The sequence below is a fragment of the Pelodiscus sinensis genome, chromosome 22, assembly GCF_049634645.1.
Source record: "Pelodiscus sinensis isolate JC-2024 chromosome 22, ASM4963464v1, whole genome shotgun sequence".
Classification (NCBI taxonomy): domain Eukaryota; kingdom Metazoa; phylum Chordata; order Testudines; family Trionychidae; genus Pelodiscus; species Pelodiscus sinensis.
Window position 1 is genome coordinate 21,351,516 of NC_134732.1, and position 26,841 is coordinate 21,378,356.

General features: G+C 42.2%; 1 protein-coding gene across 1 annotated transcript; it reads left to right on the forward strand.

Annotated features, from left to right (window-relative positions):
• The first annotated feature begins 559 nt into the window (after positions 1-559).
• On the forward strand, positions 560-26,006 carry STOM (stomatin). The gene is made up of 7 exons (XM_075905467.1): positions 560-718; positions 13,389-13,492; positions 14,441-14,513; positions 16,081-16,163; positions 21,017-21,220; positions 21,968-22,102; positions 24,145-26,006. Exons 1-7 carry the CDS (start codon positions 658-660, stop codon positions 24,334-24,336), a joined length of 852 nt encoding a protein of 283 aa, XP_075761582.1. The 5' UTR covers positions 560-657; the 3' UTR covers positions 24,337-26,006.
• Positions 26,007-26,841: the final 835 nt, after the last annotated feature.

Here is a 26,841-nt window from a genome sequence, read left to right on the forward strand (position 1 = left end):
GTCGAAAGAAAGGCCGCGTTCTTTTGATTTAGTTTCAAAAGAACGCGGCTGGAGTCTAGACGCAGGTGACTTTTTTTGGGGGGGGGGAGGTTCTTTCGAAAAAAGGCTTTTTTCGAAAAAACCCTGCAGTCTAGACACAGCCTCAGTCTCCCCCCTACATGGCTCCTCACATCCATGTCTCTCTGCTAGCCCCATTTCCCAGTGACACCCCTATTCCTGTCACCCATATGCCTGTGTCTTCCCAGTCTCCCCCCTACATGGCTCCTCACATCCATGTCTCTCTGCTAGCCCCACTTCCCAGTGACACCCCCCATCCCTGTCACCCATATGCCTGTCTCCCCCATACATTCCCCAAAGCCCTGTAGCTTTGTCCCCCCACGTCCCTGCCTGCTGCTGCCCCCAGGCCTCTGACACGCCTCAACCCCCCTCCCCAGCCTGCTGCTGCCCCCAGGCCTCTGACACGCCTCAACCCCCCTCCCCAGCGGGGGAAATGAGGGCGGGGACTCCCCTCCCTCAGGCAGCCAGAAATGGCGGGAGGGGCGCGCTCCGCCTCGAGGCGGGGCGGGGCCTGGCGCAGGGGCGGCTCCGGGCGGAGGGAAACGCGGGGCGGGCGGCCGCGGAACGGGCACTCGGCGGAGCGGAGGGGCGCGGGCGGCGATGGCGGACAAGCAGGGGGACAGAGCCGACCGCAGCCGGCGGGTGCCGGACACGTTCAGCGGTAAGAGGCGGGAATGGGCCGCTCGCGCGCCCGTTACTCCACCCGCTTGCCCGTTACTCCCCCCGCGCGAGCCGCGCGCCCGTTACTCCCCCCGCGCGAGCCGCGCGCCCGTTACTCCCCCCCGCGCGCCCGTTACTCCCCCCGCGTGAGCCGCGCGCTCGGTGCCCTGGCGGGATTCTCTCCCCTCAGGGCCGGGCCTCGCGGGCAGCGCCTGGGCGACGCTCGCTCCAGGCGCCCAGCAGCTTCCCCAGCTCGCCCCTTCCCGCCCTCCCGTCGCCAGCCCGGAGGCTTCCCCGCCGCGCCCCGAAAGTCCCCTCACAACCCCCCCCCTTGCCCGGCTTGCATGGGCAGAGCCTCCCTCAGGAACCGGGACCGGTTCGTCCCTGCGGGGCTGGCCGCCCTCGTGGGCGGCTGCAATGAGGGCAGCAGCCTACCGCCCCACTGCACAGTCGCCGAGTGGCCAAAACCGTCCTGGGGCACCTCTGTATTAAGGCGCCCGCTTCCCTGGGTTGAAACCCGCCTTGTCCGTCGCATGAATGCGCCCGAGTGGTACAAACACCCCAACTCCACCGCAAACTCCTTGGGGGGGGGGGGTGCAATCAGGCAACAGCAGAGTTGTGACACACACACAACCAAAACACATCAGGAGGCTGCTTTGTTAAACAACACCTGTTCCCAAAGTAAAGGGGGGAACAACATATTTTTCCCCTTCTGCGTAGGAGAGTTGCCCCCCGGGCTATGTCTAGACTGCAGGCTTCTTTCGAAAGAGAGCGTCTAGACTGCACGGAGAAATTTCGAAAAAGCGGCTTGCTTTTTCGAAAGAAAGCATCCAGTGAGTCTGGATGCTCTCTTTTGAAGAAGCCCTATTTACATTGAAGAACGCCTTCTTTCGAAAGAGGAACTTTCGAAAGAAGGCGTTCTTCCTCGTAAATTGAGGTTTACCGCCATCGAAAGAAAAGCCGCGTTCTTTCGAAATAATTTCGAAAGAACGCGGCTTGAGTCTGGACGCAGGGGAAGTTTTTTCAAAAAAAGGCTACTTTTTTCGAAAAAACCCCTGAGTCTGGACACAGCCCCAGTGTGAGATCAGGGTTCCGGTGTAAACTTTAGAAAGAGCCACCCTAATTGGGGCTGATGAGAGACTTGACTGGAGCTGCCTCTGGGACCTCCAGAAGGGGTGAGAAGGGGGAATTGCCTCCCCCAGCCAGCCCTGCTGCACCGCTGGGGCTGCAAAGCATGCGCTGCTGGAGCCAACGGTGATTTAAAGGGCCCAGGACTTTAGCCACGGTAGTACCAAGGACATCCAGTGGCCCTAGGCCCTTTTAAATCACCAGGCCTTGGAGCAGCTGCCACCTTTGGCCCTGTCTCTGCCCCCCATCAGCATCCCTGACTAATGTTTTGTTTAGAGTTACAAACAACCTCCATTCCCATGGTGTTCGTAACTTTGAGATCCTACTTTATGCTCAGTCTAAGAAGAAAATATGTGGCCTCCGAATGGGGTACCTGGCAAAAATGGATGAGAAGGAGGTTTGAAACTGGGTTAAAATTTTAAATAAGTCTAAAGTTTTCACAGCTCCTTGTATGAGATGTCGACTTGTAGTGTGAATAAGAAGGTAGGCAAGTAGGTTTACTTCATTAGCAAATGGCCGGTAGGCTGGTGTACCGGCTATGCGGTTTTTCTTTGAAAGGAAATAACATGGCATTATCAGAAAGAAGTGAAACTCAAGGTATCATTAAGATCATTATCAACAAAGCTAATCCTCTTGGGAAATTCTAATTGTAAATGAGAATAAGAACTTCTCATTTGTTTACTCCACTTAGTGCATTTGTTAGTTAATATAGTCCATCTAACATTTTGCTAAACCAGATGAAAATAATTTGTTGGGGAAAAGTCAACAAATGGTTGACTGTAGAGGGAAAGCATGCCTCACTAATCTACTAGAATTCTTTGAGGGGAGTCAACAAGCATGTGGACAAGGGAGATCCAGTGTATATAGTGTGCTTAGATTTCCAGAAAGCCTTTGACAAGGTCCCTTACCAAAGCCTCTTAAGCAAAGTAAGCTCTCATGAAAGAAGAGCGAAGATCCTCTCTTGGATTGATAACTGGTTGAAAGAGAGGAAACAAAGGGTAGGAATAAATGGTAAGTTTTCAGAATGAAGAGAGGTAAATAAATAGTGGTGTCCCACAGAGTGCTGTACCGAGACCAGTCCTATTCAACATATTCAGAAATGATCTGGAGAATGCGATAAGTAGTGAGGTGCCAACATTTGAAGCTAATACTAAACTGCTCAAGATAGGCAAGTCCAATGCAAGCTGTAAAAAGCTTCAAAAGGATATAAAAAAAACTAGGTGAATGGGGAAATGAAATATCAGATGAATTTTAGTGTTGATAAATGCAAAGTAATGTATATTGGAAAACATAATCCCAACTATACATATAAAATGATAGGGAATAAATTAGCTGCTCTCAAAAGAAAGATCTTGGCATCATTGTGAATAGTTCTCTGAAAACATTCACTCAGTGTGCTGCAGCACTCAAAAAAAGCAAATAGAATGTTAAGAATCAGTTTTTAAAAAGGGATAGAGAATATCTTATTGCTTCTATATCAGGGGTGGCCAACCTGTGGCTCCAGAGCCATATGTGGCTCTTCAGAAGTTAATATGCAGCTACTTATATAGGTACCAAATCCAGGGCTGGAGCTACGGCTGCCAACTTTCCACTGGGCTGGAGGGTGCTCACTGTTCAACCCCCAGCTCTGATCTAGGCGCTGTCCCCTTCCACCCTTTCCACCTAGGATCCTGCCACTTCCCACCCTCTACACCCATACTCTTTCCCCTCTCCCCCCAGTGTCTCCCACTGAGAAAGAGCTGATCCCAGTGGGCAAAAGAAGGAGGCACTGACTGGTGAGGTTGCCAGTGGGCAGGATGTGCTGAGAGTGGTGGTGGGGAGATGATCAGGGCTGATGACATATAACTGGCTCTTTGGCAATGTGCATTGGTCAATTCTGGCTCCTTCTCAGGTTTAAGTTGGCCACCGCTGCTCTGTATAAATCCACATCTAAAATTGGTGCAGATGTGGTCACTTCATCTCAAAAAAATCTTGGCATTGGAAAAAGTTAAGAAAAGGGCAACAAAAATTATTAGGGGTTTGGAATGTTAGCCATATGAGGTGAGATTAATAAAACTGGGACTTTTCAGCTTGGAAAAGAAAAGCCTAAGGTGGATATGACAGAGGTCTATACAGTCATGATTGATGTGGAGAAAGTGAATAATTAAAAGTTATTTACTTATTCCCATAACATTAGAATGAGGGGTCACCAAATGAAATTAATAGGTAGCAGGTTTAAAACAAACAAAAGAAGTATTTCTTCATGCAACACACAGTCAACCTGTGGAACTCCTTGCCAGAGTATGTTTTGAAGACCAAGCCTTTAACAGAGTTCAAAATGAACTAGATAAATTAATGGAGGATAGGTCCATCAATGGCTGTTAGCCAGAATGGGCAGGGTTGGTTTCCCCAGCCTCTGTTTGTCAGAAGCTGGGAATGGGTGAAGAGGGATTACCTGTTCATTTCATTCCCTCAGAGGCACCTGGCATTGGCCACTGTCAGAAGATACTAGGTTAGAGGAACCTTTGGTATGACCTATTGTGGCTGTTGTTATGTTCAGATTATTCAGTATAATCGTAATTTTAAAACAACAAATGGTTTAATTAAGGATGAGGTGGTGGTGGTGGTGTACTTTCTGAAAATAGCACCCATATGCTTATAAATTAGGAAGTGCACAATGGTTCTTTAGGATTGGATGGAAGTGAAACAACCCTGAGAGCAAGATTTCAAAATAATTGTATTGGAAGTTCATACAACTTTATTTTAACCAGATATTGATTTGTATGTCCATATATGCATGCTTCCATCGCTAGAGACAGATCAGTAATAGATATATAGTCGGATTAGTCTGGTCTAGCTGAAACAAAAAACAGGACTATGTATCACTTTAAAGGCTAACAAGATGGTTTATTAGGTGATGAGCTTTCGTGGGCCAGACCCACTTCCTCAGATCAAATTGTGGAAGAAAATTGGCACGACCATATGTACCAAAGGATACAATCAAAAAAATGAACACATATGAAAAGGACAAATCAAATTTCAGAACAGAAAGGGGATGGGGGGTGGGGAAGTAAATGTCTGTGAGCTAATGATATTAGAGGTGATAATTGGGGAAGCTATCTTTGTAATGGCTAAGGTAATTAGCATCCTTGTTAAGGCCTAGGTGTAAAGTGTCAAATTTAAGCATTAATTACAGTTCAGAGGATTCTCTTTCAAGTCTTCAATTTCCATTTTTTTATCATGATGCTTTATGCTAGCAGTTCGGGCTATACTAGAAAAAGTTAGAAGATTCAACATTCTTTGGCATTTTGGTTGTCATGTAGTATCTGCTCTTATCACTTTAACATCTCATTTGACCTTTCCAGAGTTGGTTTTCAGAGGATGAACTCTATATAACAGGGTATTTTCCACATCTACCATCCTACAATACTAATTTGACTACTGAAAACAAGTTTATTTTGGCATTAAATACATGATGTAATGGAGATTGAGAGCCAGAATGCAACTAAATATGGGTTTGTTCTTCACTCTTGCTAATTTGGGGTGGAGGGAATTATTCATAAGATAGTGTAAATATAAAGGTTTAGTTAAGCAGCTTGTGTTGTGTAAATATGAGCAGGTCGGTGGTGTAAGGCGTGGGGCTAACGCCTAGTTCTGGTATTCACTAACAGGATCTATACAACTCTTTACGTATTTTGTATATTAATAACTAAATCAGTCAGTTTGAATAAGTGCCTAGAATAAGATTAAGTGAATTTCTCTCTCACCTTTTCACAGTCCAAGTTGTTGGTATCAGTCATTCTGAAGTTATTGTATGCTTTATGTTATTATAGAGGCTGAGGTACTGACTATAAATTATTTTTGCTATGATAGATAAAGTACATTGATTCAGCGTACTGATGTCTGTAACTATTTTGATTCAGTACAATTTGCCATCACTAAATCCATTTGTCGCTCCATGGGTTAATGTAGAATGGAATATTGCTTATGAAGAGATAGAAATACTTAACTGTAATCATGGCGAACTGGAGAAGCTTATGCAAAAGTTCTGTTGCTGGCTCCAGCTGACAGGATCTTACCCAAGGGACTAGGAGAGAATCAGCAATAGGAATTCACTAGAGACCAGAATACCAAATTTGCATAAGGGAACAAAGAATAGAACATAAGAATGGCCGTACTGGGTCAGACCAAAGGTCCATCTAGCCCAGTAGCCTGTCTGCCGACAGTGGCCAACACCAGGTGCCCCAGAGAGGGTGGACCGAAGACAATGATCAAGCGATTTGTCTCCTGCCATCCCTCTCCAGCCTCTAACAAACAGAGGCCAAGGATGCCATTTTATCCTCTGGCTAATAGGCTTTTATGGACCTAACCTCCATGAAATTATCTAGCTTCTCTTTAAACTCTGTTATAGTCCTAGCCTTCACAGCCTTCTCTGGCAAGGAGTTCCACAGGTTGACTACACGCTGTGTGAAGAACTTTCTTTTATTAGTTTTAAACCTGCTACCCATTAATTTCATTTGGTGTCCTCAAGTTATTTATTAGTTCCCATAATAGAAGAACTATTCTTTATCCGCCCTCTCCACACCACTCATGATTTTATAGACCTCTATCATATCCCCCCTCAGTCTCCTCTTTTCTAAACTGAAAAGTCCCAGTCACTTTAACCTCTCCAACAGTTATCAGTGGGTGTGTCCCTGTTGGATGGATACATCGTAAAGCAGGGCTACTCACAGGTGGGCCGTTTGTTTGCAGCCCAGAGGGAGGTTAGGGTTTACAAAGGGCTCAACGCGCAGCCCCCAGGTGGGAGCCAAAACAAAAAAGTAGTCCATATAGTGGTCGTCTTTTGCGTTTTAGTGGTTAAATTCCTGGACTGTCATTGCTTATTAAAAGTGCTGTCATATGGGTGGAAATCGGGTAAATATTGCATTTTATTAATATCAGCAGAACTGACTTAAATGGGGCCTGTGTGTTGTGTAGTGTTGCCTTAATCTTTGTATTCATGCCTGTCAGTGTGAACGCAGCTACAGTACTTGCATATATATTTGCATGTGTATGCAATCACATTTCAGTCGCAGCCCTCCACATGTGCTATGAGTATCATTGTGGCCCATGCAACTTCCAAAGTTGAGTAGCCCTGTCCTAAAGAGACAGATACTCAATCCTCCTCCTGTTAACTTTTTTTTTTAATCGATATTAGTGAAATGTGTTGAACTGATCTACCTGGAGAGTTAAGTCATCTGTCTTAATTACAAATACAGCATGGGCAATACAAATATTCGTTTCTGCCACAACGCTGGCTTATAGAGACACCTTCTTTTAGGGATGAGTGGACAATTAAGTCCTTGCTTTTCAATTCTGTTTGTGACCTTGCTGCTAAGGGGATAAATTGGTGCCGGTGTTTAACTGGTTAACCAATGGGAGGCAGGCAGTGGGACTGCTCCAGCCCCTCCACCTCCTGTTAAAGGCAGTTAGCAGGACGTTTCATCATTTAACCAATTAAAAGGGATTTTGCATCCCTAGTATTTACAGAGAAGAATTTAGAATTTGTGTTACAACAGTAGCTAGACAGGCTGAAGCTTCACCTGTGCTAAGCTGCTAGCACACATGGACTCAGATATTTCTGCCTTAGTCATTAAAACCTGCTCAGAGCAGTGTTAGCTAGCACTGTGATAACCAGCTTGCAGCTGGTACAGCTGCTGGGGCGGCTGGGGCTGATAGTACCTATATTACAGCAACTGAATTTTGTAGAGCTTGACTGATGTAGGGAGTTATGGTGTTAAAAAAATGGACTAAGACATTTTTACCACTATATAAAACTACTGTCAGTTTTTGGATTAAGTGAATTTCTCTTTTACCTTTTCATAGTCCAAGTTGTTGATATCAGCCATTCCGAAGTTTTTATATTTTATGTGGTTGTGCAGGCGGTGATACTGACGGTAATTTTTTTGCCATAGTAGACGAAGTATTTATACTGTAAATTCATACGGCATACTGATGTCTGTAATTATTGTGATTCAGTATAATTTGCCATTATTAAATCCATTTAACTGAAGGAATTAAAGGATTTTTTTTGTTCATTATTAAAGTCAGTCTTTTAGCAGTTGCCTAAAAGATTGATGTATATTAAAGCTTAAATATGTATCCTGAGCAATGAATGTTAGTGATGGTGCAGTATGCGTGTGTGACTTTTTTTTTTCTTCTGAGATGGAGTGGGACAATAGTTGCCCTTCTCAGATTCGAGTATGTAGAAACATGGTAACGTTCATTCCTACTAATATTTAATATGAAATGCTGTTGGAATTTGCATGTGATTAACTAATAAGACGTTACACAGAGCCCTCCTTTCTCCATGAATGCTAGGAATTCTCAGATAAGCTAATTCTGCGGAGTTCACTGGGTGTAAAAAGCCAACTGTGGCATGAACTGTTCTGAATGGCCTCTTGAACTCATCCTGCCAAATTCTTTTTTTGATCTCATGAGTATCCTATCGCTGAAATGTGCACAGCAGTAAAATACTGACATAATTTGTGTAAATAGCCTTTCCATTCTCACAATAAAGGTCTGACTTGAATTTCGCTCGCATTGCAGAGCTGTATTCTACCCAGTTTTATTTTGAGGTTGACTTTAAAGAAGCGAATTGAAAGATTTTTTTTTTTTTTAAACACCTTTTTTAAAAGTAGGCTAATTTCTCAAGCACATGTGAAATAACTTCCATTCAGAAAAGAGCTTTCTATTTACCTGTTTCAGTAGCTCTGAGATGCAGGAGTGTGGTAGGAAGTCGATTATGGGGAAATTTTTCTGGGATTTGGGGAAGGGTAGAAGCCTGATTGGCCACTGGAAAACACTAAATCCTTCTTGTTAGGTTGCTGGTGTGCTGAGGCCATTGCCAATTGTACTGACTAATGCTCTTTTCTTGTACTCCCATCTCTATCCATCTGTTGACTCTTTATACTTCAGTTGTAGGATTCTTGGGGCAGAGACTCTCTTTTTATTCTGTATTTGTACAGCACCTAACACAATGGCATCCTGCCATGACTAAGACTCCTAGGCTGTGCAATAATACAACTAATAATAATTTGTCTTTCAGCTTTTATATGGTGCTTACTGCTGTAGTATCAAATGATATCATGGACCCACAGGTAAATCTTCACAATATGCTGCTGGGATCGGAGGAGTGTTTTACAGATAGGAAAGTGAGGCACCTGCAGTGAAACTGGGGAAGCTATGGTAGAACACAGACCTAATTCTCAGAATCCCAATCCAGGGCCTTCTCCATAGAAAGTTCGTCTTCTCTGATAATTTCTAGTTTAGTCTATTAATCTGTCTTGATCCAGTTCCACAAGAACAAGAGAATCAGAACTCCATTCTTTAGTTACCTTTGCTGAAACCAAAGTAGGTGTCTTTATTCATCTGCAGCTGCTTCATCCTGGAACCTAATATGCTGCAAGTCTTTTTGCTTAGTAATTCTATAGTCAATTATTTGGTGGGCATTTAGAGTACGGCTAGTCTGTGGGGGGGTTTCGGGATACCAGAGGTCCGCGTCCGGGGCCACATTTACTCATCTGCTTTTTTTTTTTTTTCCCTTGTGGAAGAGCAAACACGCTCTTTCAGAAGCCCCTGTATTCCTCGTTCTACGAGGAAGAAGGGGACTTTCAAAAAAGGGTTTTTTTTCCAACATTTGGCCCAGTCTGGACAGGCCAAATATTGGAAAAGCCTCTTCCGACAAAAACTTGTAGTCTAGCCATACCCTTAGTGAAAAGAATGAGTTGTTCTTTGTTACACTCTGCCTAGCACTACAGTACTATAGATAGAATCTGTTAAAAGTGGATGTGAGATGGACTGAGTCCAGAATTGAGTGCTGTATTTAAACTGTGAACTCTTTTTAAAAATCTGTTTGATCTGAGCACATGTAGCATCTGTCCAAGCAAGAGGCACAGGGCTGAGACTGTGCACCAAACATATTACAATATCATCTTCCTTTTTTTCCCCCAAATTACTTTAGTGACACCAAATGGTATTGAAATCACTGTGCCAGGGACCTAGTCTGAGTCTGGCCACATACATTGCAATTTAAAAACCCCAACTGGCCCATGCCAGCTAATTCAGTTTTCACAAGGCTCAGACTCATGGACTTTTCTGTTGCAATGTGGACATACCCTGAATAGCCAGTTTCTGACAGCTGGTTGCTTAATAGTTCTGAGCACTGTCATTTACTATTTCCTTGATTACTAAATTACATTAGTAACTTCCTTGTCCTCTATATGCCCTGTTACCCACAAGTAACATTATTACTCAAAGTTCATGAGCAACGGGTCATGGGGATTTTCCTTCAGGAAGCCTTTAGTTGGTATTGTGAGCACATTCCTGAGCTTGAACTAACTTGTCTTTGATTCTTTTCATTCTTGGCCAAAGACAGGACACTAATCGGTTCTTCCCATATATCTGAGGAATGGGGATTGACATCAGAATACCGTATTAAAGAACAAGCTAGTTACATTGTCTTATCTGAAAGGCCAAAGAATAGCTCAGAGAAGCATAATCCGTTGACTGGAGGAGAAAACTAGAACTCAGAGCTTCTATTCTTAATTCTTTTACTGATTTTTTTGGGTGAGTTTGGTCAGATCAATTTATGCCTACATTTTCAAATTTTTGGTGTGTCAGGTTTTTAAGAACATAACATAAGAACATAACAATGGTTATACAGGTCAGACCAGACCAAAGGTTCCCTTGGCCCAGTATTCTGTCCTGTGACAGTGACCAAAGTCAGGTGTCCCAGAGGGAATGAACAGAATAAATGATTTCTTCTCTGTCACCCGTTCCCAGCTTCTGATAAATGGTGGCTAGGGTTGGGACACTATTGGTGTACCTATCCCCCATTAATTTATCTAGTTCTTTTTTTAATCCTGTTAAAGTTCTGGTCTTCACAACATCCTCTGACAAGGAGTTCCACAGATTGACTGTGCGTTGCATGAAGAAATACTTCCTTTTGTTTGTTTTAAACCTACTGCTTATTAATTTCATTTGATGGCCCCTAATTCATGTGTTATGGGAACAAAACTTTTTCTTCTTCACTTTTTTCACACCAGTTATGATTTTTAAAAATCTCTCTCATATCCCCTCTCTTTTATAAGCTGGAAAGTCCCAGTCTTTTTAGTTTCTCCACATATGGCAGCTGTTCCAAACTCCCTAATAATTTGTGTTACCCTTTTCTTAACTTCTTCCAATGCGAAGATTTCTTTTTGGAGATGAGGCGACCACATCTGTATACAGTATTCAAGATGCGGGTGTACCATGGATTTATAATTTTTGAGACTATGGAGTTTGAATTTTTGAAGGCACTGAGTAGATGGCAGATCTTACTGATTTCAGTTGGGTTTCTGGGTGCCCAGTTCCTCTAAAAAGTAGTCCCTAGGTATCTATGGTTAGGTGACCAAAATCAGTGGACACTCATGAAAATGTAGACGTAAACTTCTCTAATAAGTATTCCTGTGTATAAAAAGGAACTACACTTACCCGCAGGGCCTGATAGAAAAGGGAACATGACGGTTAATCCTTTGTGAAGCAATTGAGTTATAGGGAACGCTGGCTGATGCTGATAGGTTCTCTGACCACTGTTCTTAGTAGAGATGTTAAATATCAGTTAACTGAATAGTTGATTAACCTCATGAATTATCAGTTACTCATTTATTCTGTAGTGCCCGGGGGTGGGGCTGTCTGGCAGTGCGTTCCTGCCCCACTCCCAAGGAGCTCCCTGCCATTCTTCGCTACTGCCTCTGTATTAGAGACAGCTGTGTGGGGTACCAGGCAGGAGCTGATCCATGAGGAGACCCAGTTTAAAAACCAGCTCCCCTTGCAGGCCTTCTGCCTGTTGCTGATACAGCGTGGGGTGGCAGCAGCCCCTGTACCAGGGGCTCCCAGACCCGTCATGAGCTGTAGCCAAACCGGGCTGCCTGCCTGCCTGGCTCCTAATATACTTTAAATGAAGAGCTAGCAGCAGGAGTAGGTTCCGGACCCGGCGCAAGCCAAGACTGAGCCAGGCTGTTGGCTAACCTGCTAAAAAACTTATGGGCGGGGGGATGCGTGTAGTCTATAGCATTAATGGATAAGCTTTTGCTTATCAGTTAATCAACTACATTATTACATCCCTAGTTCTTAGGATTCTAATGTCTGGCTAATGCAATCCATTGCTTAATAAATCCCAGGTCTTCTGAATTGGATTGAAAAACTGAGTTTGCTTCGAATGACAATTAAGTCAGAATAAGGATCTTTTTGTTTGCAATTGAGCATGCAGCATCTTGATGTTGTAGAATAGCAAAACCCAGAATCAGGATCCAAAGAAAAGTTAGATGTTAAAGTATTGTGTTCTAAGATGCCTGCTAAAATATACAGCCTTGTGATTTTTATATCCTTATTTATTTTTGTATAGCTATTCTTGTACCACGTCAGACTTTTGTTTCTAGGAATTTTAGAGGTTCAGGAGTGTGGGAAGGATGAAGTTGGGAAATGAGTTTCAATGATTAGATGATGTTTTATTCACTTAATAGCCATGCAGCATTTGCCCACAATTGCTTTGACCCTGGGAACTCTAGAGTTGGCAACAGAGCTTGGCCACGAGTTGAGAATTTTAGCTGGAATGGATATGGAACTTCCTCCTCAATGAGTGTCCATTTTCACTGTCTGCACCTGACAGCTCAGCATCATTCTAGCATGGCAGTTGGCACACTCTACTCAAGCTCTGAACCATTCAGAACGACTGGCTCTTGTTCTTCTTTGCTCCAGGAATTCTTTCTTGTTGAGTGTGGTTGGAAATGAGAGAGCAGACATTTCACAGTAGAGGACTGGCATGGTGTATTCCTGATCTAATATCAGTGGGAAGCTGCTGAACAGGAACATGGCCTATGCTGAATGGCCAAGCTACCTTCCTAACTCTTTTATCTCACCCTGCCTTCTAGAATTTTTTTGATGGGATATCTCTAAGAATGGGCATCTTCCCAGGTGTTCAGGTGACTTTTTGGGGGGTGGAGGGAAAGGGGATAGCTGCAGCACTATGCACCTTCTAGTGATTTATGTCTCTGACTCTTAACTAACTTATTACAGAATTATTTGCAAAAGCAACTAGTGTTTTACTCCTTTCTTGGGCACACGTAGCAATGTGTTCCTCTTACTTTTAAATCAGACTCACAGACAGGTGTCTACTATTATTACTTCACAATCTCTGGCAGAGAGAGAAGAAATTGATTTGGGTAAAATATTGCAGTGTCTTACCTTAAAGATATGAAGATATACATTTGTGGAATAAATCTACATCACTTGTGCATTATCATTCATTGACCCAAATTCTGGTCTCAGAGATTTACAAATGCAGCTTTAGTGACTTCAGTAGACGCAAAAGCAGAATTAAGTCCATAATGTGGCCAACATGGTCTAATGCTAATGGGGTTTGGCTTTGTCCTAAGGGATATGTCTCATGATGACTTATGGCATGGAATATTTCATTGTCTCTTTAAATTGCAAAACCAAAGATGATTGTTTTAATTTCTAAAATATCTACATTTCTCTTCCAGAAGAGACCAACGCTGGCCTTGGTGTGTGTGGATGGCTGCTAGTGATCATTTCATTCTTCTTCGTCCTTGTTACCTTTCCAATCTCAATCTGGATGTGCATAAAGGTAAAGAAACTTAATCTGAAGTTTAAAAAGTGCAAGGTGTTTCCTAATAGTTTAACAACATTATCCAGCTCACTGTTGGCTTCTTCTCAAAATCCAGCTGTTCCTGATCCTTCTTATTTTGACCATAACATATGGCTTACAGCAATCCTTAACATCTCAGTGAATTCAGGCCCAGCATGCAAGAATTGCCATGTTTCTGTAATATTGGCCAGAAACTAATTTCAGTGGCATCTCAATCACTACTCCGTCAATAGGAAGAGGCAAGAGAAGACACTGAGAGGTTGTGCGAAGAAAGAGGAATCCCAAATTTTCATTCCTGTCTAAACAGCTTTGGAAGGTCAAAATAATAGCAAGAACAAGTATTAATTTTGAGGAGCCACTCTTTAAATGTGTAATGGATGACAAGCACTTACAGAGTTGTGTCATAACTCAATTCCTTAACCTTGGAGTTATTGGTGCTGGGGAATGCCAACTTCTGTTTATGTTTTGGCTTAATCTAAATCCACCCTGCTTTTTTGAATGCATTTTTATTGGGACAGAAGAAATTACAAACCTTTTATTGAAAAGAAAAAACAAACACAACATGAAAAATCAGAAATCAAAAGGCCTATTAAACCTATCAAGTCCATCTGCCCTCCTCTGTGCATGAGTGCTCCTTACAGTATATTTCCGAAACTTTGACCCCTCCAGGTGACAGAGTTGTCACTTGGATCCTTGGAAAATTACTCCACTCCCAAAATGATTTAATCCATTAGAATATTTTTCTGATAGATAACCCTGTTTGGTATGTTCTGCTTAGAACAGGTAGGTGGAGACAGGAACAGTATGCACGTTATGTTCTGCAAAACCGGAGACTGTTCAGCATTATCCTTAATATATTCGGAAGCCAAGATTTTATATATAAATTGATAATGACTCATGTATTAAACATCTGTTTTCTCCTTACAGATCATAAAGGAATATGAGCGAGCCATCATCTTCAGACTTGGACGCATTTTAAGGGGGGGAGCAAAAGGACCAGGTCAGTTCTGTGTAGGATCAAGTATAAGGCATGTGATTCAGTAACATGATGATCTGCAAGATGAAGGCACTTTGACAGTGGAAAGGAACTTTATTAGCTTGGTATTTTTTTAATTATTCGCAAAAATTAATGAATGGATTTATTTGAAATTTAACTCAAGCAAATTGGCATTGGGTAGCAATAAAACAAATGGCCTAAAACAAATGTTCATTGCCTAGAAAATAAAATATTTCAAAATTATATGTCAGGTCCTCTCAATATAAATTGGAGTTCAGTGGTGGTAATTTTCTAAGCAAAACTGAAGATATTTCTATTTCCTCCTATAATTTATAAGAACGACTGTATGCTGCTGGACATGTCTTTGAGATGAGTTTCAGTAAAACTCCTCTTATCAAATTATATTTAGTGGAGGTAATGTCTTCAACTTTCATTGGTTACATTAAGTGGCTTTTTGTTATTTAGAGATTTCCTATCCCCAAAGCTATATGGATATATAGGACTCTACTCTTTACTCCAGTTCTGATTTCTTTTAGAACATGTTCCTACCTTTAGGGTACATGAGATCTGGAGGCTAAATTGCCTCATAAATACATAAAATTATACATTGTTGTAATTTTGTAGGGATTAATAAAATAAGAGTCCCTGTAGTTTAACCTTAAATGAATTGCATGCTCGTGTAAGTCACTGGATTCATAGCCCTGGAGAATGAAGGCTTCTGCTTATCCAGGGAGTGGTATGTTCCAAGCAGTGACTGCCTAGCTTTCCTGTCTCCTCCTGACCAAAGTGAGTCTCATCCAGCCACCCCCTTGGCCTATGAATATTTTAGGGGTGTGGCTGGGGAATAGTGCCTGAAATAAGCAATCTGATTAAATTAAGGCTTTTTGGGGGGAGGGTGGTACTTGCTATGTGAGGTAAAGTTTTCAAAAATGCCTATATGACTTAAGAGCCTAGATGCTTTTGAAAATGGGATTTAGGTTCCTGTGTCACTTAGGCACTTTTGAAGACTTTATCAGTGTACTTTAGAAGTGATGCCAAGACCTTAAAGACTTACTACATTGATTTCAGCTGTCAGCCTACAGCTGGGAATAAGCATTAGAAGCATTAATTTACTGTCATATTATCCCTTGAACTTGGTGCTTCTGGACTGTTTCTCCATGTATGACACATTGGAAGTAAATAATGACATCTGCTCTCCAGTGCCGTAGAATGTGAATATATCCTGTATAAGTAGCACTTGGGACCAGATTTTCAAAAGAGCACCTAAACAAAAGATAGATTTTTCAGAAGAGCTGAATGCACTGTCACACTGCTGTTGTCTTTTGAAAATGCTAAGTGGGAGTGCTAATAAGTCTGGCCCCTGATAAATGTCTGATCCCTATTTAAGACTTACTAAGTGTAGTGCAACACCATGCTGCTTAAAAAAAAAAATCCGATGCTGGTGGGAACCTTACAAGCATAGCAGCACCTAGAAATGTGGAATTAGGATGAGATGATATACAAGTTTATTTTACCAGCAATTTGGAAAGGGATCCAGTGTCTCATTGTGTTGGATGGATTTTGTGTACAGGTTTATTCTTTGTCCTGCCCTGCACAGACAGTTTTATCAAGGTGGATATGAGGACAATCTCATTTGATATTCCTCCCCAGGAGGTAAGTTTTTCCTTTCCTAAATGTCCTTACTTATTACCAAATGAAACAGAGCTCCACACTATGTACCCCATTCTTCTCCTTAAGATTCTCTGACTCCCCTTTCTACATCCTGATTTGCTAGAAAATGTTTTCTTCCCAGCTATTGTTGCCCAACTAAAATCTGTTGATATTGACCAAATCCATTTTGTAAGACATGTCACTGGAAGTATGTGAGTTAGATTCTGAGCTGTGTCATATGACACATTCAAAACTCTTTCCTTATGATGTTACTGAGAAAGAGATCTTGGAGCTATCGTGGATAGTTCTCTGAAAACTTCCACTCAGTGTGCAGCGGTGGTCAAAAAGGCAAATAGGATGCTAGGAATTATTAAGAAAGGGATAGAAAATAAGACCCACAATATCTTACTGCCCCTGTATAAAACTATGGTACGCCCACATCTTGAATACTGTGTACAGATGTGATCTCCTCACCTCAAAAAAAGATATTTTGGCTTTGGAAAGGGTCCAGAAAAGGGCAACTAAAATGATTAGGGGTTTGGAACGGGTCCCATATGAGGAGAGGTTAAAGCGACTGGGACTCTTCAGTTTAGAAAAGAGGAGACTGAGGGGGGATATGATAGAGGTATATAAAATCATGAGTGGTGTGGAGAGGGCGGATAAAGAAAAGTTATTTATTAGTTCCCATAATAGAAGAACTAGAGGACACCAAATGAAATTAATGGGTAGCATATTTAAAACTAATAAAAGAAAGTTCTTCACACAGCGTGTAGTCAACCTGTGGAACTCCTTGCCAGAGGAGGCTGTGAAGGCTAAGACTATAACAGAGTTTTAAAGAGAAGCTAGATAATTTCATGGAGGTTAGGTCCATAAAAGGCTATTAGCCAGGGGATAGAATTGGTGTCCCTGGCCTCTGTTTGTCAGAGGCTGGAGAAGGATGGCAGGAGACAATTTGCTTGATCATTGTCTTCGGTCCACCCTCTCTGGGACACCTGGTGCTGGCCACTGTCGGCAGACAGGCTCCTGGGCTAGATAGACCTTTGGTCTGCCCCAATACGGCCGTTCTTGTGTTCTTATGTACAGCTCCTGTAGGCTTATAATAATATATTTTTGGGTGTAAGAGCAGCATTTGGGGTGAAGTTGATCCTCTTCCTCCATGTCCCTTGTAAAAGGCCACAAACCCTTAGACATGGCCTCTATTTTTTCCAGCCCTGCACAGTGTCGTGTGTTTTTTATTATCATCTAAAAAGGAACTAACATAAACAGCCTTGTGACTTTATTTTTTATGTCATTTTCCCTTTTCAAATGTCATCTCTTGCTAAGTCACGTTCATTGTATCTATCCTTAGTTATAAACTTCTTGAAAGTAGCAGTGTCTTTGCTTGCTCAAGTGTGTCTCTTGCACTGTTTACAAATATTAAATAATTTTAAAAAACATAATAGACCATTAGAACTTACCTTGGAAAGTCTCTGCAGCATACCATTCCCACTGCAGTCAAGGATGACACCCTAGTCCAATTAATAGCATGCAGTGGATGTTTGGCAAATCCATTTCTCATTCAGTAAATAAAACTGGTGCCAGGCTGGCCAGATGAAATGCATCAAGCTTTCTGGCTGGCAAAAGGAGGCATTTCTTAAGTTGCTAAGTGATGGGAGTGGTTACTCACAAGCTTTTCTAGAGTAGTTTTGAAGCATTTACGCCCCCCCCCTCCTCCCCTCATTCCTCCTGTTGACCAAGAGAACCAAATTCAGTGTTTTAAACAGTTTTTTTTAAGAAGTCATAACCTTGCTCCAGTTTGCTCCTGCTATTCAGAGAGCCTGTTGAAAGGATCCCATGAAACCCTTGAAGAGTCATCGTTATGTCTTCTGTTTTCTTTGCATTTTTTTAAGGCTGACTGCTTTTAAGCATTCCAGCTACTCTTCATATCTGTGGAGGCATCTGAATGCAGAGCTATATTCCTTGGCAAACTGCAGTGTTTTCTTCTCTCCTTTGAACCCATTTAAAAATTGAAATAAGCATTTGGCCCTGAAGAAGAGAAAGGGCCAAGGCTGGTTGTTATCATACGAGCGTTTGAATTTTATGTTGTATTTATTGAAATTTAAAACTTCATCTAATCAAAACTGTTTTATGCTCAAAGAGAAAGAGCACAGTTAAATATTGGGTTGGGCTTTCCCGTTTCTGTATATGTACTGTTGTAACACTTCCTTTAAACAGTAGAATGGAAACAATCAAAGTCCTTTCTCTGTGGCAACCAGTTGATGGTGTTGTAATAAACTGACGTAAGTTCATTGCCTCTTGCTATACTTGGAGTGCCAGATTATGCAACATGTACTTCAGCTATTTGTCACTGTAAAGTCCTCCAACAATAAGGAAAAAGGATTTGACATTATGGATGTCATTAACTGGTAGGAGCCGGAGCAGCTCCCTGACTGCTCTAGGCAGGGGCTGCTCCAACCCCACAGGGCCTACTGCAGTGAGCTGCTCCAGACGGCTGGCAAGAGCAGCTCCTGTCTATGGTGGGCCCAGTCTGGATGGCATGCCAAAGGTTACATACTGGCTCCCCATGAGCTGGCTGCAGAACCTGCAGTGAAGTCTCCCTGGGAGCAGGACCAGCAGCCCTTCTATATAAACTTTATATTGCATGTAACTGTGTAATCACTAGCATTTTTGTGGTTACATGGTTAAATTTTTAAATGACTTTTTGCATCTCTATTAGACATTCTTACTCAGAAGAAAAGCATCTGCAGTTGCACAAATTAGGAAAATGCTTGCAAGGGTAATTTAAGGGTTTCTCCCAGTTAATGCCTATCTATTGTATAGCTTTATACAGCAAGGTATCTTATGGGGGGGAAGGGTTTAAACTTCTCTCTAAAGAAGATGGCATTGGCCACTGCTGAGACAGGAACTCTGGCTAGATTGGTTTGTCAGAAAGGTACTGTGTAAGGGTGTTATTTTCTGTGTTACCCACAGCTACACAGACATTCCTCTTTGAGGAACTCCTTTTAAAGAGCAGAGTGAAAATATCGCTTGCTTTTTTTTTTTTTTTTTCTTATGTAGGTCACCTACTTTATTCTTGACGCACATAGTCAGGTGCATCTTATCTGATGAGTGTGGTTTCACAAATAATGTACCATGGATGTGAAAATCACAAGCACACTATACTTAAGTTATAGGTGACTTCCCCACACAGGCAAACCTCAAATAAGTCATCTATCATTATAAGTTATTTGGATATTCGCTTTTTTTTTGCTTTTAACCATAGAACAGTCCTTAACCATGTGCAAATGGCATGGGTCCTTTGCATTTAACACTAACAGACAAAAAATTTTGGAGTGTTTCTCAGCCAGATTGTTCTCAGTCTCCTCTAGCAGAAGGACTTGGGGCCCTCAGTGATGCACACTGACTCACAATACTGTTCAGTCCAGGGTGCTAATGCAGGCTTTTGCCCACTCTCTGATGTATGCTATCTATCCTTGCCTTTTTGCTTATGACAAATTAGTCTGCTCTGCTTCTGGGAAATATCCAGGAACTAGCAAAGCTTCCTATCTTCGGGACAGATATATTTGGTGTAAATCTTTTTACTGAGGACTTTTTGTTGTTTGTTTGTTTACCTGCAGGTGGATTGTTAATACCTTGTGGCCTTGAGGTCAATAACACCTTAGTGCAAATCTAGAAACAAGTTATTTTTCCTTTACAAATTTTTCCATGACCCCAAATTCATTCTTGTCTGAAGAAGTTTAAACTGGAGATGGTTCTTTCACATACCTATGTATATATAAATATATACACATATGTATGTGCACACATACATGTTGCATTCTTTGTGCACCTGTTCATTTTGAGATGGAAATAACATACAGTTTTAGGATTACCAGAAGGCTGGGTAGACTCAGGATTTGTGCCTCACATGGTATTACCAACATATAGTTGTGAGGGATAAAGATGCTAATTTAGGTACAGAACTGAGTAGTTCTTAAATACTTTACTAAATTACCTTTAACTCTGGGGAAAGTGTTGTGACTCTTGTTGCAATTTGGAAAGAAAAACAGCTTTATTGTTTTATGGATTTTATTATAAATTAAAAGGCAAACTTAAACTCTAAATTTGTAACTATAACTATAATTTTTACTGAACTAATTAAAGATTAAAGAGCACACGTATCAAACCAAAATTACAGTTACAATAGAATCAGCTATTTTAACCATCTTATTGTATGACTCATAAAGTCAGTGTCACACATTATCAGTTGTATAGTACACTCCCTGGAAACCTGAGGAGGTGTGGCTGTCTGTCCTTTTACCAGGTGATTTCTACAGCTGACTAATTTCGCTGACCAATTTATTTCTACTATGCTACCTAATGATTAACAACCCATAAGTTCCCTTGGGAGCAGAGTAGTTTGCACAGACACATTTGTATTGTCCATGTTAACACACAAGTGATTTAAAGTAGCACTTAGAATTTGGATATGCATGTGCTATTTCTTACACACACATACACCCCTTAGAAAGGGGCTTTGGTCGTAAGTGCGGATGGTCGTAAGTGGAGGTGGTTGTAACTTGGGGAGCGGCTGTATTGAAAATATTCTGGGCTGCTTGTTGGCAGAGAATTGGGGGAGTAACAGTTGGTGGCCTGATTGGATGAAGGGTCATCTCTGAGGGAAAAAACTGGCAGATTCTATTAATATAAATCCCATTGAAGCTTAAAAGAAGGAAAAGTTTACAAAAACTGAAAGATAATTGGAACTTATAGATGAGGTCTGAAAGAGGTCCATTTCCCCTTCATAGTATTTCTGTTGTCTTTTCCATTCATCACTGTTGTTCAGTTTAATTGTTAGATTTCTTACCTCCCTACAGATCCTTACCAAGGACTCTGTGACAGTTAACGTGGATGGAGTGGTTTATTACAAGGTTCAGAATGCCACCCTTGCCGTTGCAAACATCACAAATGCAGATTCAGCCACTCGGCTCCTGGCACAAACGACGCTGAGGAACGTTCTGGGGACCAAGAACCTCTCTCAGATCCTGTCTGATCGAGAGGAAATTGCACACAGCATGCAGGTATGATCAGCGTTGGGTGCACGGCTTCAGTGATCGGAAAAGTTAAACTATAAGGCTGTGAGTACCTTGCAGGCTCAGGTCTGTACTCCAATACAGCAAAGAGCCAAGCAGATCCAGATGAATCTTGGATTTGGAGTTTTGTATAAAGCTTCCATGAGAGCTGTTGCAACAATGTACAACTAAAAGAAGAGCAAACTAGGCAATAATGGGCTAGTGAGCCAATGACATCTACAGCTTTTAGCTTTAAAAGTAGGTGGCAGAGTAAAGAAAAATAACCCAAAAGAGGCAAAATGACTGCGTAATAAAAGGGTGGTGCCCGGAGCTGTGGAGACCAGCTTCAAAGGGATGCTGGAATCATGTTCATGGACTCTTGAGAAGACTCTCCCAGCTTGATAGAGACAGAATCTTGGGATGGAGAGAGGACCACTGTGCTGACCCTAACTGCCTGAAGGGTGGGTTGCATCAGCTTTTCAGGCCTGTGTTGTTTATAGTGTATAGAGGTGGCTTCCAGCTTATGCACCCTTCTCAGTGTTTGATATTACATGGGTCAGTAGTGATACAACACCCAGCTACATGCACTGAAGTTCTCAGATACCAGGTAGTAATATTATTTATTGACCCTCAGTTAATTTGTTTTATGTCTTTGTTTTAAATGCTAAGATTTTTTTTTTAAAAGCCATTGCTTTTTTTTTTTTTTTAATGGAGTCAAGTAAATTATTTTAGCATATTTGTCCTGGGTCTTAACAGGCTACTCTCGATGATGCAACGGATGAATGGGGAATTAAGGTGGAACGTGTGGAGATTAAGGATGTGAAGTTGCCAATCCAGTTACAGAGAGCAATGGCAGCTGAAGCAGAAGCTGCCCGTGAGGCACGAGCCAAGGTAATAGCTTCATCATACTTTGTGTGTTCATCAGTAACTTCATGTGACGATTTCTCTGAGGGATGGAGACCTTCAACCAGAACAGCAGAGGGAGTGCAGGGCAAGACTTTGGGAGAGCTGTCTTTGGAAGCTAGCACTCATCCTGGGTCACCCCATCTGTCTCACTTTTGTGAACTCTGAAATCCCTATCTCCCCTCAGTAGCAAGTTCTGAAAAACTTAAGAGTATGGCATCTTGAAAGATCATGTGATCTAGTGGCTGAAGTGTGAAACTGGCATGACTTCTGCATTGTTTCCAGCTCTTCTGTTAACTTGCTGTGGCTTTAGGCAAGCCACTTATGCGCTCTGGCTCTCTGCCATTTAGAAAAAAAAAGCACAGTGCATTGTGGATGTCATGTGACTAAATGTTCGTAGAGTACTCCAAGCTCCTCTGCCTTTCTGCAGCTCTTTTAATCCATTGGGTGGTGTTACTCCTTTTGCTTGTAATGTAGGGTGGGAAAATCTGATGTAAAGCATTTAAGATCCCCCTGAGACTTTTGGCTTTGATATTTGAAACTCAGCCTGGTTGCCAAGCTCTGGGAAGCTTTCTCACCAAAAGGCCCTTGTGCTGTGGAACTTGCTCCCTCTGGTGATTTCCTTATCCTCTGGGGAATGTAGAAAGCATTGTTTACTGAGTTAGCTTGAATGTGAAATGGCAGGTTATGTTTAAGAATTCCAGTCTGAGACAAAGGTTCCGAAGTTTGTCTCTCACTAGTAGGAGCACGTTAATCATCTGCTTAGAGCCTCATCTGATCCGAAAAACAGAATTTCCTTGTGAAACCCCTAGATCACAATTCAGCAGTGGGAGGTCTCACTATAGTCCATTGGATGCTATGGAACTTATCTCTGACTTAAGAATATCCTTTTATTTCGTTTTGAATCTTGGCATCTAACTTACCATGTATAGAGGAGAGATTCACTCCAAGGGAAATAATTAATGAGACCCCCTTGAGCTCCTTGTATATTCTTTTTTTTTTTTTAAATTTTCAGACTTTCTTGTACTTCTGTGGGGAAATAAAAATGAGAGCAAATATGTATTTCATTGGACCCAGGTGCTGTAACCTATAGAAGGTGAACTTGAGAGGGCAGCTAGAGAGAGGCCTTGGTTCTAAGCAACAACTTGTAGTCTCCATATACCCCAAAACAAGTCTAGGAGTTAAGCAATATGAAATCTGCGAAAAATTTAACTTGGTCTGATGGTTAAAAGGGTGGAGAACCATTGCATAGTGGACTAGACTGTATAGAAAGAAGTATTCTCCACACACGTACCTTGCCCCATGCAGGAACCAGTTCACTATTGCTTATCATACTGCCACCCTCATCCTATCCAGTCTGGCTTCTGTGGGTTTAAAGGGAGCTGGTGTTGATGCACAGTCACAGATTTGGATCCCATTTGGGATTACTGGCTGGTGAGGTCTAGAATCATGAGGTCTGATGATGTTGGTTTAGCTGTTTAGTATGTTGCAGTCAAGAACAGCCCGTTTATATTCACCTCTTGACTTGTTTTGTGACTTGATATTCTCTAAATGACTCTTGGGGCATTGAAATCTGAAGATGTTTATTCCTCTCTCCCATCCCATCTCTCCTAGGGTGTAGCAGTAGAGTCAGTGTACATGCTGCTTTGATTTAGCTCACAGTAGAAAGCATGTTTAATGTATAACCTTGTGGCACAGCTGTGGATTCAGGTTTAATTGGCCCCTCATGGCTCCTCTGCTCAAGTTTCTATACTGCAGTTTCCATTAATATCCACAAGAAGGGCCTACACGGCGTAGCAGCAGCAGGTATTCTAGTCCCTTCAGTTGTTTGGCAGGGTCCTGGCAGCTATTTCGTAAGGTACAAATCTCTTAAGTTGTAAAGCAAATCTGCCCAAAGGGTGCCCGGAACTTGTTTGAAGCCCTCCCATTTGAGCACTGCCTTCTCTTACAACTGATGAGACTGAAAGAGTTAAACTATCCTCCATTTTAGCACTGATAGACCTGCTAATTCTTGCATTTTTCCTCCTCAGGTAATAGCGGCTGAGGGTGAAATGAACGCCTCCAGGGCCCTGAAAGAAGCCTCTATAGTTATTTCTGAGTCCCCTGCTGCCCTTCAGCTTCGCTACCTGCAGACTCTGACCACTATCGCAGCAGAGAAGAACTCCACCATCGTCTTCCCACTACCTGTGGACTTGCTACAGGGCCTCTTTGCAAAACACTAACCTGGTTGGGAGGTAGTGGAAAGGGGATCTTTCCCCAGCAGGCATGATCTGTGAAACCAAATTAGCTGCGAAAGCTTAAAGCAATGATAAGAGGGAGCTTTTAAGGCACCTTTTTTTTGTGTGAAACTCGAGTGTGTATGTGAATGTCAGTTATCAAAATCCTCTGCAATTTATATAAACAAACTCTGCTCTTAATTTAAAATAGAGGCTTATTTTAATGTTCCTATGGGGTCGCAAGTTTTTGTAACCTACACACATACACCCTGTTTGCAAATGGCATGACCACTTTGTATGAAGAGCTCACACTTGGAAGGGCTGTGAGGTTATCTTCCTTTTAGAGAAGAAGGTCCCTGGTGCTGGCTGTGGAGGAAAAATGGTTCCTTACCACCTGCTTCATGGCCAGTTGCCTTGTAAGCTGAAATCTTTTGGTAAGCACACAAACTGCTCCTTCAATTCTGTCTGTTTGCTGAAGTAGAACAATGTGTATGCTCAGTATGTCTGAAAATGCAGTCTTCCCTCTCACAAGATGTAGCAGTTACCCGGTTGGAATGAAACTTTCCACTCCTGCCTTGCTGTGACACTGGGAAAAGTATGAACACACTGTAGTTATGGAAACAATGTTTGTATATGTTATCCAGCTGTCACAGTTTGTGTGTCTGGCTGTATTGATTAATGCCTTTTTTTAAAGCACTTAAAATATCTCTGGATCTGCCTTTAATTTGTACATCCTTTTTTTAAAAGAATATTCCTTTTTTTAAAAACAATTCTGAGTTTCATTTGTAAATTATTTGTCTTGATTTTAAATATGTTCGATAAATAATTCAAAGTGCTGTAACTTACTCCTAGAACTTGTATATCCTGCAGATAAGGTAATTTTAGAGTCTTATATTTTATTTTAATTTCCTTTTTTTACAAAATACCCTGTACACAGCTTTTCTGTCTGTTAGAGGAAATTGGTGACTATTTTTAATCTGTATTCTGCTGAAAAGCAAAATTTGGCATTCAACTTGTGATTGCATTCTATGTGAAGATTTCATATTTTAACCTTGTCTTGTTAATCTTAATGCAGTGTATGTGTTGTACAAATTAAAACATTTCTATGTTCCAGTGATAACTATGCTGATGCAAGAAAAGAGGATTAGCTATTTGGCCCACTATTTCAAAATTCAGTCAACTCCCCTTCTTTTCTGTGGGATTACTTGTCTGTAGTTTGGATTCCCTCTGATTCCTTTTCTAAAGTAATACTAGAAGTTTTATTGCTTTGATCTTTCTAATTGCTCTGTGTAGTGCTATTAGTTCTACAAATCTCTGATCTGACTGGAAGCAAATGAACATAACAGAGCAAACAGGAAATAAAAATTCTCATATGTGATTTGCATATGTAGCTAAACCAGAAGCACGTGGCTGCTTCTGCTAGTCCTCGCCTGTATGTGCATTATCTGTGAAGTGCACAGCCATATCTTGCACCTGTTTGGCAGATGTAATTAAAGTCTGTTGAGAGATGTTGAGTCAAGAGTCTGGACTGGAACAACTCTACTAAACTGGGTCCCTCATCTGTAAGTAGGGAGAGTTGGAGTGGAAGACACAAAGCAAACATAAAGAAGATGGATGGATTCCAGAAGTGCCCTTGTTATCACACTGCCCTTAATAAAATGTCTTTTCTTTGTTCATTCACTTCTCAGGTGTGGTTCATTTTGTGTATACATCACTTCTATTTAGTAATGGCATGATGAACTGAAAATCAATAAGCTTATTGTGCTTGATCAGCATTTTCTGGATGAATTCCTACTGCACTATACAATGTGTGTGCATTAAGCACTGTTGATACAACACTCTCTTCTATGTTGTATGTGACTACTGACATACATGCTATGAGTCAGAATTTCAAACTACCCAAAGTCCAATTCTAATGCAAAGTGCACTTCAGTGCCTGGCATTTGTTCAACAGCTGTAATTAGAGGTTGAACTCTAGTTGCCTGGCTTGGTGGTGGTGGGGTATGTCACTGCCCCACCCCCCCTCCTCCTCCTGCTGTGGCGCTCAGCTGACTTCTGCGCCGCTGAGCCGGGCTGCCACGGGGGAGCCCAAACAGCCGCTTGCTCCCCCGTGGCAGCCCGGCTGGGCAGCGCAGAAGTTCAGCCGAGCACCACGGCGGGAGGCGAAGGGGGGGGGTGGGCGGGGCGGTGACATGCGGTGTGACAGCAGCTCCAGGCCTCACCCCCTGGACGTCACCACCCTGCCCCCCTTCGTCTCCCGCCATGGCACTCAGCTGACTTCTGCACTGCTTAGCCAGGCTACCGCATGGGAGCAAGTGGCACAAGCAACCGTTTGAGCTCCACGTTCCCCCGAGTGAGAGGGGGGAGGAGAAGAGAGAGGCAGGAGGCAGAGGAACGCTTAGAGAGAAAGAGGGGGAGGCAATAGGAGGAGGGGGGGGGGGGAGGAGAGAGAGACGGAGCGAGAGACCGGAGGCTCAGGAGAGAAGACTGACATGGAGGAGACACCTGAAA